At 51.7% G+C, this 18,075-nt stretch overlaps 9 protein-coding genes across 9 annotated transcripts; 2 read left to right on the top strand and 7 right to left on the bottom strand.

Moving 5' to 3' along the window:
• Window positions 1-243: 243 nt before the first annotated feature.
• On the bottom strand, window positions 244-951 carry SNOG_09460 (hypothetical protein; the record flags this gene model as incomplete). The annotated part of the gene is made up of 1 exon (XM_001799701.1): window positions 244-951. The coding sequence occupies one exon, from the start codon at window positions 949-951 to the stop codon at window positions 244-246; it is 708 nt and encodes a 235-aa protein (XP_001799753.1).
• Window positions 952-1,526: 575 nt separating this feature from the next.
• SNOG_09461 (hypothetical protein) lies at window positions 1,527-3,311 on the bottom strand (the record flags this gene model as incomplete). Its single annotated transcript, XM_001799702.1, has 4 exons — window positions 1,527-1,963; window positions 2,024-2,626; window positions 2,800-2,890; window positions 2,943-3,311. 4 exons carry the CDS (start codon window positions 3,309-3,311, stop codon window positions 1,527-1,529), a joined length of 1,500 nt encoding a protein of 499 aa, XP_001799754.1.
• Window positions 3,312-4,407: 1,096 nt separating this feature from the next.
• SNOG_09462 (hypothetical protein) lies at window positions 4,408-7,461 on the top strand (the record flags this gene model as incomplete). The annotated part of the gene is made up of 4 exons (XM_001799703.1): window positions 4,408-4,652; window positions 5,059-5,938; window positions 5,964-6,551; window positions 6,745-7,461. 4 exons carry the CDS (start codon window positions 4,408-4,410, stop codon window positions 7,459-7,461), a joined length of 2,430 nt encoding a protein of 809 aa, XP_001799755.1.
• Window positions 7,462-7,637: 176 nt separating this feature from the next.
• On the bottom strand, window positions 7,638-9,142 carry SNOG_09463 (hypothetical protein; the record flags this gene model as incomplete). Its single annotated transcript, XM_001799704.1, has 2 exons — window positions 7,638-8,002; window positions 8,053-9,142. 2 exons carry the CDS (start codon window positions 9,140-9,142, stop codon window positions 7,638-7,640), a joined length of 1,455 nt encoding a protein of 484 aa, XP_001799756.1.
• A 451-nt stretch (window positions 9,143-9,593) lies between these two features.
• SNOG_09464 (hypothetical protein) lies at window positions 9,594-11,424 on the bottom strand (the record flags this gene model as incomplete). Its single annotated transcript, XM_001799705.1, has 2 exons — window positions 9,594-11,284; window positions 11,334-11,424. 2 exons carry the CDS (start codon window positions 11,422-11,424, stop codon window positions 9,594-9,596), a joined length of 1,782 nt encoding a protein of 593 aa, XP_001799757.1.
• A 372-nt stretch (window positions 11,425-11,796) lies between these two features.
• On the bottom strand, window positions 11,797-11,978 carry SNOG_09465 (hypothetical protein; the record flags this gene model as incomplete). The annotated part of the gene is made up of 2 exons (XM_001799706.1): window positions 11,797-11,853; window positions 11,907-11,978. 2 exons carry the CDS (start codon window positions 11,976-11,978, stop codon window positions 11,797-11,799), a joined length of 129 nt encoding a protein of 42 aa, XP_001799758.1.
• Window positions 11,979-12,630: 652 nt separating this feature from the next.
• Window positions 12,631-13,602, bottom strand: SNOG_09466 (hypothetical protein; the record flags this gene model as incomplete). The annotated part of the gene is made up of 3 exons (XM_001799707.1): window positions 12,631-12,675; window positions 12,740-13,200; window positions 13,260-13,602. 3 exons carry the CDS (start codon window positions 13,600-13,602, stop codon window positions 12,631-12,633), a joined length of 849 nt encoding a protein of 282 aa, XP_001799759.1.
• A 2,253-nt stretch (window positions 13,603-15,855) lies between these two features.
• Window positions 15,856-16,371, top strand: SNOG_09467 (hypothetical protein; the record flags this gene model as incomplete). Its single annotated transcript, XM_001799708.1, has 2 exons — window positions 15,856-15,870; window positions 16,177-16,371. The coding sequence occupies 2 exons, from the start codon at window positions 15,856-15,858 to the stop codon at window positions 16,369-16,371; spliced, it is 210 nt and encodes a 69-aa protein (XP_001799760.1).
• On the bottom strand, window positions 16,147-16,578 carry SNOG_09468 (hypothetical protein; the record flags this gene model as incomplete). Its single annotated transcript, XM_001799709.1, has 1 exon — window positions 16,147-16,578. One exon carries the CDS (start codon window positions 16,576-16,578, stop codon window positions 16,147-16,149), a length of 432 nt encoding a protein of 143 aa, XP_001799761.1.
• Window positions 16,579-18,075: the final 1,497 nt, after the last annotated feature.

Consider the following 18,075-nt stretch of genomic DNA (forward strand, 5'->3'; position numbering starts at 1 on the left):
GGGCGATGGGAAGGTGTTCGGGCGTTCAAAGGTATACCACTTTGCTATTTCTGTGTGAGTGTGACGACGTTATCGTAGCTATGTATAAGATATATGAACCGCTGCACCTATTTCAACCAAGTGTACACCTGGGAGTATCGTAGGGTATATCGTCGTGTCGTGTCGGGGTATCCAAAGCCAAAGTCGAAGCCAAAACGCCAACCATCCAAATTAAAATCGCAACATCAGTCCATCATCCATCCATCACCGCCCCAACCTCCTCTTCCTCCTCCTCCCCACCGCCAACTCCCGGCTCCAAATCCCACTAAACAAATCCTCGCACTCGTCTTCATCCTGACTATCAAACTGTATCTCATCCCCCTCACCACTCTCCTCACTGCCAACCCCTTCCTCTTCCCCATACCTCCTCTCCTCCCACTCTACCCCTCTAACAACCCTCCCCGTCTCCAAAATAAACTTCCCAACCTTGTATTTCTGCCCCTCCTCCACCGCATCCACATACTTCCACCCGAGCACCGTGCCGCACTGGACGCACGAAATGTCCGCGACCGTGTGTGCACCAGTCGAGAGTTGGCGCGATACGGGTTTGTGTGTGTGCGTGTTGGGTATGGTTCCTTTGGGCCATCCGCTGCCCCAGCCGCCGACACCGAGAAAACTCCCGATGCCGTCTCGTAAACTCGATGGCGGTGGAGGAGGGGCGACGAGATATGCGCGCCCGTGCCGACCGGTGAAGCCTTTGGATATGATGTGCGTGACGGGGAGTAGGTGCGTTAGGCATTTGTTGCAGTGGAGGTGGGAGGTCGGGGTGCTGGTGGTGAGGAAGGAGGGCTGTGGGGGTGAGGATGAAGGCGAGGAGGTGGGGGATGTGCTGGTTGTTGAGGTTGAGGAACGCCTGCGGAAGGGCAGGGAGGGGAGGAGGTAGAGGGGGAAGGGGGTTGGTGAGGACGGCATCGTGGCGGTGTTGAGGCCTAGGCGTGTGGTTGCTTCAGCGTCGCTGTGGTATGTAGGTGTTGATAAAGAAGAGACGAGAAGAGAGACGACACCCGGCGTTCGATTCTGTTAAGCTTCAAGATCCTATCGCGTGGTCTTCACTGTATCGTCAGGCGCGGGGATTGTATCCGTCTCATATCACTCGCGGCACGTCGAGCAGTCTTAACAATCCGACGGATCAGTGAGGGTCGTCTAGCTATGAGGAAATCACAGCAAGTTGTTTCGTGGGTAGAGGAAGGAACCAGCTATATTAAATGAGTATCGTAAAGTGGACAGGCTTCCTATCAGCGCCGAAGCGCGATAGCCTTTCCTTTGAGGGGTTGTTGTCAGAGATGGTGCAGGTGACGTGTGGACCTTATCGATAACGCTAGCCTACCGATCAGCCACTCCCGCGCAAGGTGGGGCGGGGGAGTCGCGTCGAGTTCGATTCTTCAGCATACAGGCGGAAGACTAGAGACGAATCGCCATCGGACCACAGCAGCGCTCTGGGCCTGACAAGCACGCCGTTGCGCACGGTACGCTGACGCCGACATCATTTACACTAGACCATCTATATCCAACTCCGCCTTGCGACGCCTGAACCGAATCTTGTTGCTCGGATTCAGAATCGACATAACTGCGGCCGGGTGCAGAGCCTCTAGGCTTGCGTCCGGTGACAATTCCCAATCATATTTTAGCAAGAGGTGGCAGAGAGCAAGTTTGAGCTCGTTCGCAGCGAAGAAACGGCCCGGGCAAGCGTGGTTTCCGTGACCGAAGGTTAGGTTGTCAGCGCTAGTGGCAACTAACTGGGACTTGACGGCGGTGGCAGGGTCTTGTCGCCAGTTGTAGTAGCGGTAGATGTCGAACTTCTCTGGCTCCGAATATGACTTTGAGTCGACCATGTTGCCCAAATCCACAACAACTCTTTGACCTTTCTTGATCTCAAGACCATCAGAGGTGACAACATTATCCGTGGCCATCCTTCTCAAATTTACTGCAAGGCAATTATCAGCAATCTGCGTTCCTTCTAGTGAACATCAGGACAGAAACTTACGCATTTGATCTGGTTTTATCCGCTGTGTTTCTTTAAGCGCACTGTCCATGAGCTTCAGGTTGTAAAGCGAATTCTTATTCATGCCCTCGGCTGTAAGCACCTCAATGATTTCATGTCGTAGTGGCGTGATTAGATGCGGCTCATTAGAAAGACGCGTCAATACTTGACTGAGCAAGCCTGAGCTCGTGTGAATTGCAGCGAATGACAGGTTTAATTGACAGTCCACAGCGCTGTATGGGTTTCCTCGACTCTCGATTTCGGCCCACTCGATCGCGTCACTGAAAATCGGGATGGGCGTGCCCTTGCGTTTCGCCTCGGCCTTGAGCTGGCGCCTACGTTCAATGACTGGTTCGAGGATACCGCGTGCCTCGTTATATATCGCCAGAACATTTTTGCACTTCTTTGAGAACCGAGGCATCAAGAACTTGAATGCACCCGGACATACAGTCATCAGATTAGCTGCCTCAAAAGACTGCACTGTCCAATCTCTTGTTACGCGGAGCCATGCTTCGTTGCGACATAACTCTTCCCCAAGGAAGACACGTGAGGATATGCGAGAGATCAGGCTTAAGACGTCTTTCATGACAATGGACTCCGTCCATTCTACTATACAGTTAGCCAAGATATAATGTAGTGTCTGAAAAGGTTACATGGACTCTCGCCAAATATATGTTTGATAGCAAAGTTCGTCTCATTCGAAAGTGGTACCAAGATCTCGTCTATACAGGCAGCGTTAGTAAGGCTGTATTAGATGTGTTTACTGTCAAAGCTCGTACTTATAGACTTTGTGAGATGCTTCCTAGCTATGTTCTGCCCGATCCATGCAAGCCCGTATGGTGAGAAGCCAGCAACATCAGCGTGAAAGTCCTAAACCGGTATAAGTATACATGTTCCCATAACACCAGTGTGTCGAGCTTACGTCATGTACGGCCGGTGAAAGGGCTAGTTTTTTCTCGAGATGAATGCTAGTAACACGATCTGCCGGAAGGATAAGATTATCTCCCCAATCCGTGATGAGTCTGTATGGCCTCCCACCGTACCGCTTTCTAGCTTCTCCAAGAATCCTGTTCCCATCCTTTAGGAATTCTATCCGTTTGGAAAGTTTTGTCTGGAACCATCCAGGAGGATTCGCTAGGGGATACTTTGAGTTGTTATTGAAGATAGTGTACGCTATTGCGCTGACAACTACAAGCGCTACCGTAGCAATGGCGGGCAGGAACCGAGCAGTCAAATCCAGGGATGCATCCTTGAGATAGCCTGGAGCGTGCGAAGAGCGAGGATCTGACATACTGAGAAAAAGCGAGACTGATGATATCGTTGGTTTCAGAATAGCGCAGAAGAACTGTTACTGAACAACTTAGGACATGGAGCATTTATAGCAGAGAAACTTCCAAACTTTCGTCCGCACAATCTACCGAGTCTAATTACACCCGCCTATTGGCACTACTAACTAGACTTTTTTGAGGAAAGGTCAGCGGGATTTATTCTTCGACAGAATCCGACATAATGTGACTCATAAAAATAGAGTTCTATTTGCTGTAGGGCCGTCTTTAATAGCATGGGTACAGTGTCAATAGACCGACCGACGTCTCACCATTTCATCAGTCAGGGTTTCCGGACAAAAGCTGGAGCAACCTTTACCGTGCGCCAACGGGTGCCGAGCCGCCGCGCTAGGCGGGTCATCTAATCTCAACGTTGTGTAACCAACGAGCTGGTTAACCCACCGAGCTGGCCGAAAACGGCTTGGCATAGTCAACTTATGCTGCGCATCTTTAACTTCATCTCGCTATTAAACGAGGAGCATAGGTACATCGTCCTCACATCTGATTGATAAGATGTCTTAGTATCCTTCTTACACGTTCGCGTGTCGTTTCTAGTCCCGCCACAGTTCTTACAGCGCCGTGCAGCTGGTTGAGCTCATTCGTGATCACCTCCACCACGAGCCGTCTTGGACCGCCCAGTGTCTACCGGAGCTTCCGTAAAGAGCCGGGAAGCTTCCATTATGTACAGCTGATTGCTGCTTGCCCCATCTTTCCATCTGATCTTTGTCCATCTGTTTCGAACAGCTGTGTTGATCCGATTACTGAAGCCGAACTGCGAACACTTTCCTGCTTTCAACACTGGCAGTATTAACGTTCGTGCGATGGAATATCTTCGTCTCTTGCGGGTTGAGACTTGATGGTGCTTTCTTTGTCTGAATATTTCCTTCCTTGGCTCCTTCGCGGACTCGGGTGCTCTTCCTCTCTTTACGACTCTCAACTTCTTCACCTTCTCTTCCATCATGGCTCTCTCAATCTTACTCCTCAGCAACCACAACACTGTTTGCGGCATATTACTAACCCACAGGGATTTGAACCAACCGTCCATCTGCCATCGTCGCCAGCATGATGTCTCTCGTGCCCACGCGGAAGCGAAAGGACGCGCACAATCAACGATGGGCTTCTCGCAGCAAAGAAAAGGTCCGTGTCGTAGAACACTCGGGACAGGATCTACTAGGCAACAGTTCCAAGCCCGTTCAGCCGCGCACAAGCACACCAGCCAGGCGGACCTTCATCAACATTCGCAAAAGCAGCATCCGCATCTTTTCTCTCTTTCGGGGTGGCAAGAGTGGGATTATCACTCGCCTCTGGTTCGAAAACTTCGCTAAAAGACACTGCAGGTCCTGTCACAAGCTCGGCAATGGCTACAACCAGCGATGGCTCCGGTTCAAGCACCCAAGACAGCACGCAGCAATCAGAAGCCGTCAAAGCCATCATCCACCATACCCTACAAAGCTCCAGTATCCATAATCTCCCGACACTGATACCTGAACTCACCCTTCATAACCGAGGCTCATCTCTCTTACAACTCACCAATGCCGCCCTGTTCGATGGCGAGTCCGAACCTATGATGGCACCTCGCGACCCACGTCCCAAGGGCCTGCACACCACCAGATCAACACCAGGCTTATCACGGCAGCTTTCTTCCAAGATATCTAATACTCTATTCCATAATGCCACTATCATACATCGCCCTAAGTTGAGCTCGCGACCTAGCGTGCAGACGACTTACTTCGAGGACACGACACCGAAGCCTCAAAATGCTGATCTGTCGTCGCAATCTCCAACGTCAGAGATACCTTCGCTACCATCGCAGGTCCCAAGCGCTCTTTGGAGCAGTACCGACCCACTCAGTCAATCGACAGCGCCAACTTCACTCGTCTCTTCGGGTGCACCCATTTCCGCTGAAACAACACACCGCAACCGAGACTCAGGCCATGCTCAAGCCGGTGATTCTCCCGATTACGGGCCATCGGCAGAGCGCATCACATCCCGATGGCTAGTGTTTCCCCGTCAGGATGCACCGCGACTGGCCAAACCATCAGTAAAGACCATCGAGAACGCCGCAGCTGCCAAGGTCTTCTTTGAGTCGCACTTCAACCAGCTCCTTGGAGCAAAATTGACTCCTCGCTCCATGCGTCGTCGCAATATGGAGCGCAAGCTCTTCGCGATGGCGCTGTCAAATGAGCAGCGACAACAGCAACGCCGAGCCTGGTATGTCGCGGAACATCATCATCTCCGCCAAGTGCGCATCATGAAGTCCAAAACACTTATTCGGCAGAGTATTAAAGGTGTTCATGTTTCCAACTACGACATTGTCAGAGTCCTGGGAAAGGGCAGCTTCGGCGTCGTGCGACTAGTGCGTGAGAAAAGCGAGCACAACAGCAGCTCCAGCGGCAGCGAACCTCGCTCCATCGATCATGTGGATGGTAGCTCGGTTCGCGGGTTCGAAGGTTTGTCACCACCACTTCAAAAGATCAAGCAGGTGTTCGCAATGAAGGTCATTTGCAAGTCCGACATGCTTCGCAACAGCCAGGAAGGCCATCTTCGAGCTGAACGAGACTTCTTGGTAGCATCGGAGAACTGTCGTCGGGTGGTACCACTAATGGCAGCCTTGCCAGGACAACACAAACCTTTACCTTGTCATGGAGTACATGGTTGGCGGCGACTTTCTCGGTCTGCTTCTCCGTGAAGATATCCTAGATGAAAACGTCGCAAAATGGTATCTCGCCGAGATGATCCTCTGCATAGAGGAGGCCCATCGCATGAACTGGATTCACCGCGATGTCAAGCCGGACAACTTCCTCATCACAGCGTCTGGCCATTTGAAAATTTCCGACTTTGGCCTCGCGTTTGACGGTCATTGGTCGCATAACCAGACGTACTACAATGAACAGCGCTACAGTCTTCTTCGCGACTTAGATTTAGAGGTCCAAGGAGACTCTCTAGACATCCAAGAAGAACAGGAGCGCGAAGAAGCGAGGCGGACGTTGGACATGATCAACGGAAGAATGCCAGCCAACAGACCTGTTATCCCCAAGCAGGAAGGAGCGAACGGTCCCATTGTTGACTGGCTGAATCGCACACAGAAGCGTCAGTTCGCGAAAAGTGTCGTTGGTACCAGCCAGTACATGGCGCCTGAGGTCATTCGTGGCGAGAATTACGATGGACGCTGTGACTGGTGGAGCATCGGCATAATATTATACGAGGTGCGTACGACGCAAACTCAGTGCTTCGTACCTTATTGATGGTATCTAGTGTCTTTACGGCTGTACTCCCTTCTTCTGCGATAATCGTCAAGCAACCAAAGCACGCATATTGGTAAGTTTGTAGGTTCGCTTTTATGAGCTGCACTGACTTGATCAGGATCACCGAAGATGGCTTCGATTCCCACCGGAGCAGAGATTCGCCCGTCCTAACATTGATCGTGTACCTCTCATGCCCGTCTCGCGTAATGCCATCGACCTCATGATGAGGCTTCTTGAAGAGCGTCAAGATCGTCTTTCGGCAAAGCGCTATCGCGAGAACGACTGGGTGCTTCGTGACAAGGCGGTCGGGGCACGTCGCGCACGCAACCTCAACACCACCGGGCACATCGTATACCCGAACGACGCAGAGGACATCAAGTCTCATCCTTTCTTCCGCAACATTCAGTGGTCGACATTACATATGACTCGCCCACCATTTGTCCCACGCGTCCATGGGGACCAGCCGATCACCAAGTACTTCGATGACGAAAACGAGATCATGAGCGCGTCAGACCACCTCGACTCTTCCAGCTATGAGGTCGTAGATGAGATTGTTATGCCCAAGCCTGGAGACAATGACATCACGCCTACGGTTCAGTCAACCGCCATTACTGCGCAAGCCGCGAATACGCATATCAACGACTCGGTTCAGAAGGTCAAGCGACGCAGGAAGGAGAAGAAGAGGCCCCGCGACAAGTTGCTTCGCGATCCACATGTCGGACGTGCGGTGCTTGAGCTGCGCAAAAAGGGTGCGTTTGTTGGATACACGTATCGCAGACCGATGTTCTCGCTGCCAGAGTTAGACGAGCAGATTGCTGTTGTTGCAAGACCGCCGATCACAAGGTCTAATATGGCTACCATGAGTGCATGAGCGCAGTAAACCTCGCTGAATGGTGGATTGAAGATACCGTATTGTACAAAATGCTTTGAATGCTATTCTTTTCATCGAAGCGCCGCTGAGCAAGAAAACGATCTTCATGAAGCACCAGAAGTGGCAGTCTAGGACGATGCTAATGTAACAGATTCGTCGAACATTCAAACTGACGACTAGAGTTTGGCTTCGGCTCTCGAAGTTCCTTTGTCGCCCTTTCTAGGCTCCGCGATCGCATTTGAGCTCTCCGGGTCCCATCCAGCGATTAGGTCTTCGACCACATTTGTTTCGTCTTGACCCCATACCAATCCGCCAACATTCTTCCAGTTGCCACCAGCATCTTGCCGCAGGACTTGATATGTTGGCACGCCACAGATGCCCTGTTCTTTGGCCGCAGCAGTCAGCTCGCGAAGTTTTGCTTTGACTCCAAGATCATTGGCTCTCGCGATAAGATCAGCGCCATCGAAGCCACCTTTTGTAAGCACATCTGCTAGGACCTTCTCATCGGATACATTCTCATCCTTCTCCCAGCACGCCGAGTCTGCATATCGATTAGTGTCAAGAAATGTCAAAGTTCAGGATGCCACTTACATAGCAGCGGCACACTCCTCGGCTCCACAATCCCAACCCTCAACACAGTAGGCGTCCGAATTGGAAATACACTCGCCCAATTGAAGTCAATTCGCGCAGCTCCAGTTCCCCCTTGAGCATTTACGGCGTTCCACCACGCCGTCCAATCCACATGGTCCTGCCTCGACCACTCTCTTTTTGCCTCGGATGTAGCTAGCATAGGCATATTCGGCGCGCCAATTTCGCGGAACAAGATGCCCAGGAGGAATGGCTTCAGCTCGATTTCCAGACCAGGGAACTGGCGTTGGAGGCGCGCGAGTTGCGTGTACCCGAGAAACGCCCAGGGCGAGCTGAAATCGAACCAAAACTCCAGTTTCGTCTTGTGCTTCAATTGAGTCGGGGAATCGAGCAGAGGGATACAGCGCGGCATCAAACTCTGCAAACCCGGTACACTCGCCCACCCTTTCTCTCCCTTCTTTAGGCTCAGTAGCGTGGCTTCAACGAAATGCATCCGATCCTGACCCCAGAAAAACCTTCCCTTGCCCCCATCCGCCTCTGGAATCCAAAAGCCCGGCACGCCAAATGCGCCGCGCTCAATCGCTTCTGCTGTAGCACTTTCCAATTCTTTCCGCGCAGCTAGATTCGCAAAACATGCTTCATCCAAACCGCCAATCCCGCATTCTTTCGCTATGGATACCAGGACGGAGGGATCGGTCATGTCACGCCCGGAAACCCAATACCCATTGAAAAACCCGTGCATCAGTTTTTCCCGGTCCCCATCGTCGCGAACGCAGTACAACATGCGTAACGCGTTGACGCTCTTCATCGGATGCGCTGCAGGCTGCTTGAATCCTACGCCGTACCGGCGCAATGTGCGCCCCATGGATGCGGCAGTCACACGCTTCTTGGTGGAGTTGAAGACATCGGATGCAGAGCCGGCTGCGCCTTGGGGCGCGGCTGTTGAACGGTATATGGCGCCTAGCAGGACGGGGCGGAGGGTTAGAGTAGTGTTTGTGCGTGTGGCGAGAGCGCGGACTCGGGTTGAGGCAATGTAAGCGAAAGGGCAGGATATGTCGAAGTTGAAGGTTAGGGTTGGGGAAGGGGGGGACATTGTGGTGGAGAGCGGATTGCACGAGTGTACACAATCTTTTTTTAGATCCAGGATGGGGGTTGCGGTTGGTTTAGATCCTTGGGGTAGACGGTGGGAAATGATGGTCTGTTAAGTCGTGATGGGCTAGTCTCGGATACATACTGGGTAGTGTGGGGTAAATGCAGGTACACTTGTCTGACAGCCGAGGTACGTGCATTACGTGCGCAACGAGATGGTCTTGTAACTGTACAAGACGACAGCATCATTTTGAAACGAAGGTTCACGCTCCGAAAGTTAATACGGAGCCTCCTATTATTCCTGTCCTTCATAAGAAGATAAAATTTCGGTCGTTGCACGTGGTTCACACAGGACTTCAAAGACGTAAATGGCAAAATTCCCGTGTACTATATTTATATACAAGGATTTAGAAGTGCACAAGATGATCTGCCGCCTAGGTCAACATTGATTAGCTTCACGCCCTGTACCGGCTAGGCACCGCAGCCTTAAGAAGCTTGGGGAAGTTCGGCGTTCCAAGACCAGTCACTGGATCCCACCCAGCAGTCGCGTTCCATCCCGCATATGGGATTACTGGGCTGCCATTTGGCGGCCCGTTAAAGCGAGCATGACCATCGCATCCCTTGCTTCCACCGAGAACAATGTCATTTAGCGCGTCTGAGTTAGAGTAAAGCAGTGGGTTTAGGAATCCCAAGGTAGGCTTCTTCGCCTTCAATCGCGCGTCGTTGAGGAGACCAATCACACCGGCGAATGCAGGCGCGGAGGCAGAAGTACCTTGGAGACCCTTGAGCTTGCCCTGGTCGTAGACGCGGAAGCCATATCCCTGGGTTGCAACGTCGGGGAATCCACGGCCGTGGCGGTTGAAGTATGGCTTGAATTTCTCACCGAGGTGGTGGAAATACGCCTTAACAGCATCGTCCTGGTACGATGGGCGCTTCCAGTAGTCGGAGAAACCACCAGATGAGAAGCCGGTTGCGGTCTCGTTGAGGTAGCGAGTCGATCCAACCGAGGTGACAAAGGGGCAGGCAGCGGGGTACTGAGGCTGGAACTTGGTCGTGTTCTTGCCGTCGTTGCTCTGGCATGCGGATCCAGGGCCGCTGTCACCAGAAGAGAAGATGACGGAGACGCCACGGGAACCGAGTTGGGCGAACAAGTTGCAGACGGAGAGAGCGTATGACTTAGGTACACTCTGCTCATTCTCGCCATAGGATGTGGAGATGACCTGAGGTAGCTCAGACTGGGGAAGTTTGAGCACACCCTGAAGGAATTCAAGGTAGGGCTCGTTGGCGCTGTCCGCCTCGTCAGGTTGGTCTAGGTCAGCGACCCATGGGCCGCGACCACCGGTGCTGAACTCGGTGACGGGAAGAGGAGCGCTGACACCGACAATGTACTGCAAGTCCAAGTTGGCCTCGCCACTGTCTTGCGTGGTGTTCTGGTCGTTGAGACCGCCGCTGAACTGGACGACAGAGAAGTTCTGGCCAACTGCTTCGGGGAGGAAGGCCTTCTCGAAGAGGGCGAGGTCATTGTAACGCGCGTACTGCTCCAAATACGAAGCAAAAGCGACCTTGGAACCACTCTTGGGATCGGCCTTGTAGTCAATCTTGTAAAGAGTCTTCAAGCACTGGGGAGTGATGGTGGCATCGCAGTTAACGGTGTTGTTGGCAAGAGCAGCGAACTGAAGACCAACAATCTCGTGCGCAACCTCGTGGTTTTGGCGGATCGCAGCAAACCGAGTAGTGGGCTGGATCAAGTTGATGTGTTCTGCAACATCATCTGGTACAGAGTACTCGAGTGTGCGAAGGACCTTGCGGGGCTTGGCCTCCTCGCTCACGTACCAAGCGAACTTGGTGTCGAGCATCTTGTTGGCAACGCCAACGGTCGTCTTGAAGGTGACCCAGTCGCTGTCAATCTCAGCGTCGTTGATACCGGCGGCCTTCAGCCATGCAGACACAGAAGCGACTGTCTCGCTGCTTGGCTGGATCATCCTCTTCATCTCCTCATGCGAGCCATAGTGAGCACCATAGCTCGGGTGGCTAGGCGTTGAGATGTCAATCACATGTTGCTCGAAACCTGCAACATCGCCTTGCTGAAGAGCAATCTGGAGCTTGACGATCTGCTCATTGGTAGCAAGACCTTGCATCTTCCATCCTGCATCGACGTCAGTAGGGATTGTGCGTGTGAAAATAAAGGAACATACCTTCCGGGGTGCTGAACAGCTTCTCAAATGGCTCAGCAAGAGCGCGAACCGCCAGGAGAGAGCCAACAAGGAACGAGAGGATGGGCGCCATCTTTGCCACCGTGGGAAGTAGAGCCTGAGTTGAGGGACCTGGAGGCGATGCAGATCTTCTAACCCCCAGCAACGTATCTCCTTATATACTCTCAGCACGGAACGTGCGTATTGTGCATCCGAAGCAACTGCCTTCTCCGGTTAGCAAGATTCATAACGATGTTCCCCCCAGGGTCTCTAGTGTATCCAAGGAAAGACTAGAGCCGACAAGCCTCGCCGTTGGTTCTTGTCGAAGCTTGGGTAAGGACGAACTACCTTCCATTTTGGGCGCAAGTGCACGATAACAGGCTGTTCATCTCCGCTACTCATGCGGAGTGACCTGTCGTTAGCGCAGAACACCAAAACACTGGCAGCGATACGGGTCCTCTCTCGGTTATTTTGGTGTGTAGATGGCGAATCCTTCGCCAGCAACCAGGTACTCACGCGCAACCTTGGAGGCTTTCCAAGATTCTATGGTGGCGTCGCCCCGAATCAGGAACGTACCAGGAAATGGATTTCAGGCCAGCTCTGCGACTCAGATTGCGCCGATCTTGCCACCGCAGGATTTACACACATTGTTTCGCGTCCAAAAATAGGTGTTTGCACACGAGAAGCGGCGAATAATGTAGTGTGAGATGTCCGATTCGTGGCTTTCCAACATAAGAAAGAAATGTGTCTGGGACGTCACGTCTCCGAGGCCCCCTGAGTAGGGCTGCGTTGAGGGATGCCACTTTATCGCAGACGTCGCAAAAATTTGATGTTCTCGGATCACCTTCTTTGAGTCCAAATGCACCCGATCTCGTCTTCCCGACGATGTCAAAATCTGCGCGAGCTTCCCACCGCGCGTGAACAACTTCAGACAAAAGCCATGAAGACACGATTCATCCGTTTCTAGTCGCCTTGGGATCTAGAAGTGCAATTTTCATATCTCAGATGCGCTTAGAAGCAGGATACGTAGTTCGCCAGATCGTTTGGTGTAAGGAGTAAGTTGAGGCTCAAGGTGTCGTAATACGGGCCGCATCGGGGATGATTATTCCCGGCGGTCCGAATCACCATGCGCAACCCGCACCTTCATCAATAAAAGCATCGCTCACTGGTGGTCTATCATCACATACCGCGATACGTATCAAACCTACACAGCGTAATAACCACGAAGAATATAGACAAGAACGACTAAACGCAACAACGTCTTTAATGTATGAGGTTTTCAGGCTTAAATTACGGACTTCTACGAAGTATGACCAAGAACCATCTGGGTGCCTCGCGCACTTGACTGTAAACTTTTGTTACAGTTATCACAAACCACTGTTGAGACCATCTCTATGACCACCATCTACCTGGAAAACATTTGTGCCGTCCTTGGATATCGGCAACTCCACCAAACTCCTTCGATCTCCTGGCAGCTCCGCATAGGTAGTGTGGGTTACCGTTGCCAGCTCCGCAGTACTCTTTTCGTACTCCTCAGTTGGTAAATCACCAGGCATCTCTTCTATCTTGCCCTCTCCCATCTCCGAAGTTTCTGGGTTTGGTTGTCGACGGCGGTAGGCCAAGAATAGACCAAGGATGAGAGCGATGACTACAACGGGGACGACCACCGCAACTGCGATTGTAGTCGTTCGATCACTCGAACTCTTGGGAGTGGGCGTAGATGAAGGTGTTGTGGCAGCTGAAGCGACCGAGTTCGCGGACGAACTCGACGTCACCGATGAACTGTTCTGTGTCATGCTGGACACCGCCGAGCTCAATGGCGAAATCAATGTTTTTGCGGGAGCCACACCCGTGGTCGAAGCAGTTGCAGCTGCACGTCATCATTAGCATTCGTCTTCGAGTTGTAAGCAGTCGGATCTTTTCACTTACCGACCGGTGTGATTCCTCGAGTTAAACCCATTTGGCAGTACTTGGAGAATACATCCTGGGCAGAAGTAGCCTGTGCCTGATCATTACAGGCAGTCGAAACATCGGCACCAATAAGGCTGTTGTAATGTGTAGAGCTGTCATAGCAAAAGCACACGTATGAAGTCATCTGAGATCCATCACCACATCCCGACGCCATCGCACGAACGATAGCGGAGACTGGTGGTACTGCACATGACTGCAGTTGGTAGTACTCAGGTACTAAGTCGATGAAGATCTTGGTTGCGACGACGCTGCTACTCCTGGATGCCAAGACTGATCCTCGGGTACTGACTGTCGTTGACATGGCGGCGATAGCCAGTTGAAGTTGATTCTTCAGGACTTGGAAGTTTTCTTGCAACGACCTTGAGGCAGAAAATCCATGGGCTACTTCACGTCTCAGAGTCCATGGCCGGTATATCAGGCCAAGTCCGTTTATGTGGTGTCACATTGGCACTGGAGGAGCTCTCGCCTGAGCCTGCCAGTACCTGGGGGCTATGGCTTGAAAGCAGAGACACATCCAACGACCACATTCTTGGCCTCCCCAATGACGATGTGCTGGTAGAATTGAACCTGGTCGATTTACGCGTATCAACGAATGGAAGTGGCAAAGATCTCTATCGTTGCAGATCCTTCGGTGCGGGGGCTGCATATGCAGTTTATATCGCAAGGCTGAGACTTAATTACTTTTTCCTGGCGGCCTAGGGAGCATGACTTCGGTATGCTTGTTGTTGGAAACCTTCGAACATCTCCTCCAGAATTATTGTCCATCGTGAGCGGACCCCGCGCACGTGAACAGTAAGTTTATTAATCGCTACGCTCGTGTTCGGCATGATGAAGAAGAGTACCGTCACGCTTGTGGCCAACCTACAGTGCTGCCCACCTAATCGGGAACCACCTTGGCCCCAATACCTTCCGATACCGCCGAATCCAGTTCAGCCACCATGCGCGAGGACAGGCATCTTTGCAGGAATTACCATGAAGTCCCTCAAGATAAGCGCATCGCAACCCAGAGTTCGGTCACAGCTGCAAATCAGAGTAGTGAAGTCCATGAACCGAAAAAATGAATGGTCAACGTTCGTCGTGCGACTATGGGATGAGCTGCCACCAATCACATCGCGTATACCGTCCCGTCGTGCGTCGACCGTTTCAGCCGCTGCAATCAAACTCGGACGAGTCCCCGCTGAGCACGACTGACACTCAGCGAATAGTTCGAGACATAGTACTGCCAAGATCCTTGGGCGACGGGACACTTCTTCTCATGCAGAAGCCTTCGGGAAGAACCACTTTCTCGATTACCGAACCCTGGAGTCTTTCCGCTAATGGCCTTGGGAGTGGCGAAGTTGGCGACAAATTGCTTGTGAGAAATCGGCGCGACCAGATTGTATCGAGAAACGTCATTCTTGTCTTCGCGCTCGTCTGCAAGGGGGCAAACTCCACTATGGACTGTACTGCTGCCTTCATCCCAAAAAAGAAGATCACACTCTTCTTCTCCTTGTGCTAGCACAAATCGGGTTAGTACCGGACGCATCTGACCCGCTGAAAGTCTTACCCCTTCGGCGATCCTGTCCTTCACACGCCGTGTCCTGTGTGTTGCTTAAAGAATCTGTTCTGAGGAGACAGATTGGGAAAGCCATTACCTTTGCCCGCTATAGCTTCCTACTCCAGACGACGCTGTGTCGGAACATATTTAGCGCTTTCCAAATCTCAATACTCTGGCCATCGATTGATGTCATCCGTCATTTCATATCTTCGTGTCCCGAGGTCTGCTTGACTGTAAGAGACTTCCCCCCGCCGCCCATTTACACTGAACGTTCTCGGGGTTGCCAGTGGCGTAGCTATGAACATGCGCAGCTCGGACTGCGCAAGGCTACGCGCGGCTGAATTTGGGATGGCCCAACGTTCTAGCTCAGGAGATCTCCAGTCGAGAACAACCTTCTTTTCCACATGCGTAAAGTAAGACTTTGGAAAGTGAATCTAAATGCATGCGTCTTCATCGCGAAGACAGAGGTGTCTACTGCAAATTAGGGCTGCCTACCTCTACTTATTTTCCTCTCAATGACATGTTTTGATACGCTATAAGAGAAGGTCTTCCTCGGCCATATTTTTCTTGGAAGAGCCTCAGCTGAGTCCAAGGCGCCACAAAATCGCCGGCTCGTAGCTCGGGAAACATAAACACGCCGGTCCGTTATATCACTACCGCATTATGCTAGCGATTCGCGTACAATGCCACCATGATGCTTCCCCATAAAGCCTCGTTCGCTTGTGAAGCCTTGATTTAACTCTGGTATCGCGACTTCACTCACACAATTTTCGATCACCATGCGCGTCTTTGCGTGGCTCATTGTCGCTCTCGCGCCTCTCACGGTCGCTCAAGGGATCAGCAACTCGGCTCGTTGTGGCCCGGCTTTCGGTCTGACATGTAAGGGCAGCTGATTTGGTGACTGCTGCAGCCAGTATTCTTACTGTGGATTTACAGAGGTGCGCAAGATCCAGTATCTATGTCCGCGAGAAACTAACCTTGTCTAGGCATATTGTGGTCGTGGGTGTCAAGCTAGCCATGGAGTCTGCAAGAGTAAGCCTTTCCCACACATTGGTCTAAGCAAGTCTGTAACATTATCCCAGACTCAATCTCTCCTTCTTCTACAAAACTAAGCACCGCCTCTCCAGCGACTCGAACAGCGTCTTCATCCGCGCCTTCGGTGACGCTCAAAGTTACGACCAACGCTCGATGCGGAAACCTTAACAATGCTTCACCCAAGGGCATGACCTGTCTTGGCTCGAACTATGGCGACTGCTGTAGTCAGTACTCGTACTGTGGATCCACTGATGCGTACTGCGGGAGTAAATGTCAGCCCGGATTTGGCCGTTGCAAGGACAGCTCGTCAAGGTCATCTTCTGGCCTTCGTTCATCCACGGAGTCGATGAGCTCCCCGTTATCGTCATCCATCCGCACACCGTCGTCCATACCCTCCTCCTCGACTTCTCCTACTGGCTTATCAAGTTTGCCTACATCCAGCAGCTCAAGCGCTCCTCCTGTTCCATCTGTGGCTGCTTCAAGCTCCCTAGGCTCTGATGTCTCTACGAAGCCATCCAGTACCGCCTTCCCTCCCACCGTATCTTCGAGTTTGAGTTCTGCCTTCTCTAGTCCATTATCATCTTCCGAACCTTCCTCATCGACTGCTTTTATAAGCACATCTTCTACCGACACTACGAGGCTCATCTCCAGCTCAGCCGCTAGTTCTACAACTACTCTGACACCTACTCCGGTACCCATGTCCATCATGGAGTCCACGTCGGTGTTTGCTCTCTCGTCGTCAAGTCTTGCAAGTTCGAGCACCACGTCATCAGAAACTAGTCATACTTCCACGACCACAGTTTCCCGAGTGCTCTCGTCATCGAGCTTTACTTATAGCGAGTCTTTTACTTTAATGGAGATAACTCCAACTCTTTCGCTACCCAGCGTTACTATCAGCTCAGACATTAGTCTGTCATCTAGCACCATTACGGATAGCCCCATCTCCGCGTCGGCAAGCGGTACAATAGCATCTTCGGTGGATCCTACCAACAAAGAGAGCGTAACGACGACTTCGGACGAAAGTCCATCTCTCTCAACTACTGCCTCGAGCGTATCCTCAGATGCATCCGCCACTTCGTCTTCGGCAGAGATTTCCCATTTAAGTACCTCGACCGCAACATCTATAATGGAGGAAAGCAATTTTTCGATCACTGCAAGCACAACCTTAGGTATGGGTAGCTCAGATAGTTCAGAAGCGTCATCAACGCTAGTGATAACGAGCACCTCTGCGGTCACTTCGGAGAGTTCAATCATGTCCTCAAGCTCAGCTATTGCTCCTGATCTTGGATGCAACCCAAGACCGAGAGCTACGTGTAATCGCGTGCGGGATTGTCCAGTGTCCACCAATGCATTAGTCGCTCCCTCGTCGACGTACCGTAGCGTACCAGTCGCTGCCGCATCGAGTGTTCCGTATCAGAAAATCACTATACCGATCAACAATCTGACTGTTGGGATTGAGTATGTGCTCACCTTCTACAGCGCGTAAGTTTTAATGCTGTCTACTCTCGTGCTCTGGTCTTTCTGACGATCGGCAGAACGGAAATTTTGCTATCATCCGGCTCTAATAGCTGCTGTAACATAACAGCATATATGGACAACATAGCAATCTCTCGGTATTGTGTAGGCTATTACTACACTTTGGCATACATACAAAACGGTCCCTACGCCGCCGCTACCTCAAAACTCATTAGATCGCCGGCTATCATCTACCGCCCCACGGTGCCGAATCCTACACTACAATTCAACGTTGTTTGTCCGGTCTCTGATACTAGCGTGACGGTGGGCGCGCCGAAATTACAAGATGTCGCTCTCGTCCCTCGTTGCACTTGCGTTGAAGAGAATCTACTTCAATCACTTCAAACTCAACCTCGGAACGCGGCCTTTAACGGTAACTTTGCCGATTACGATGCAACTCAAGAAAATCCGGTGCTGGGATGGACCAGTCAGGAGAGCTGGAGAGGTCAAGTTCTACCTGTGCCGTATAGTGGTACCAGTCAGGCAGTCGACACAAGTAACAAGGGAGCTGTGTTCGTGCATTATATTTCCCCTTGAATATCACAAGTCTGACCATGTTGTAGGGTACTATTCGGGCCTTTCGCATCTCTGTATAGAACGATCTCGGGTTTAACTCCGTTCGCCCCTTACAGTAAGTTCCAATGCCTTTTCGCGTCTATCTGGACGTACTAATATATCATAGATGTC

Source organism: Parastagonospora nodorum (assembly GCF_000146915.1).
Source record: "Parastagonospora nodorum SN15 chromosome Unknown scaffold_15, whole genome shotgun sequence".
Taxonomy (NCBI): domain Eukaryota; kingdom Fungi; phylum Ascomycota; class Dothideomycetes; order Pleosporales; family Phaeosphaeriaceae; genus Parastagonospora; species Parastagonospora nodorum.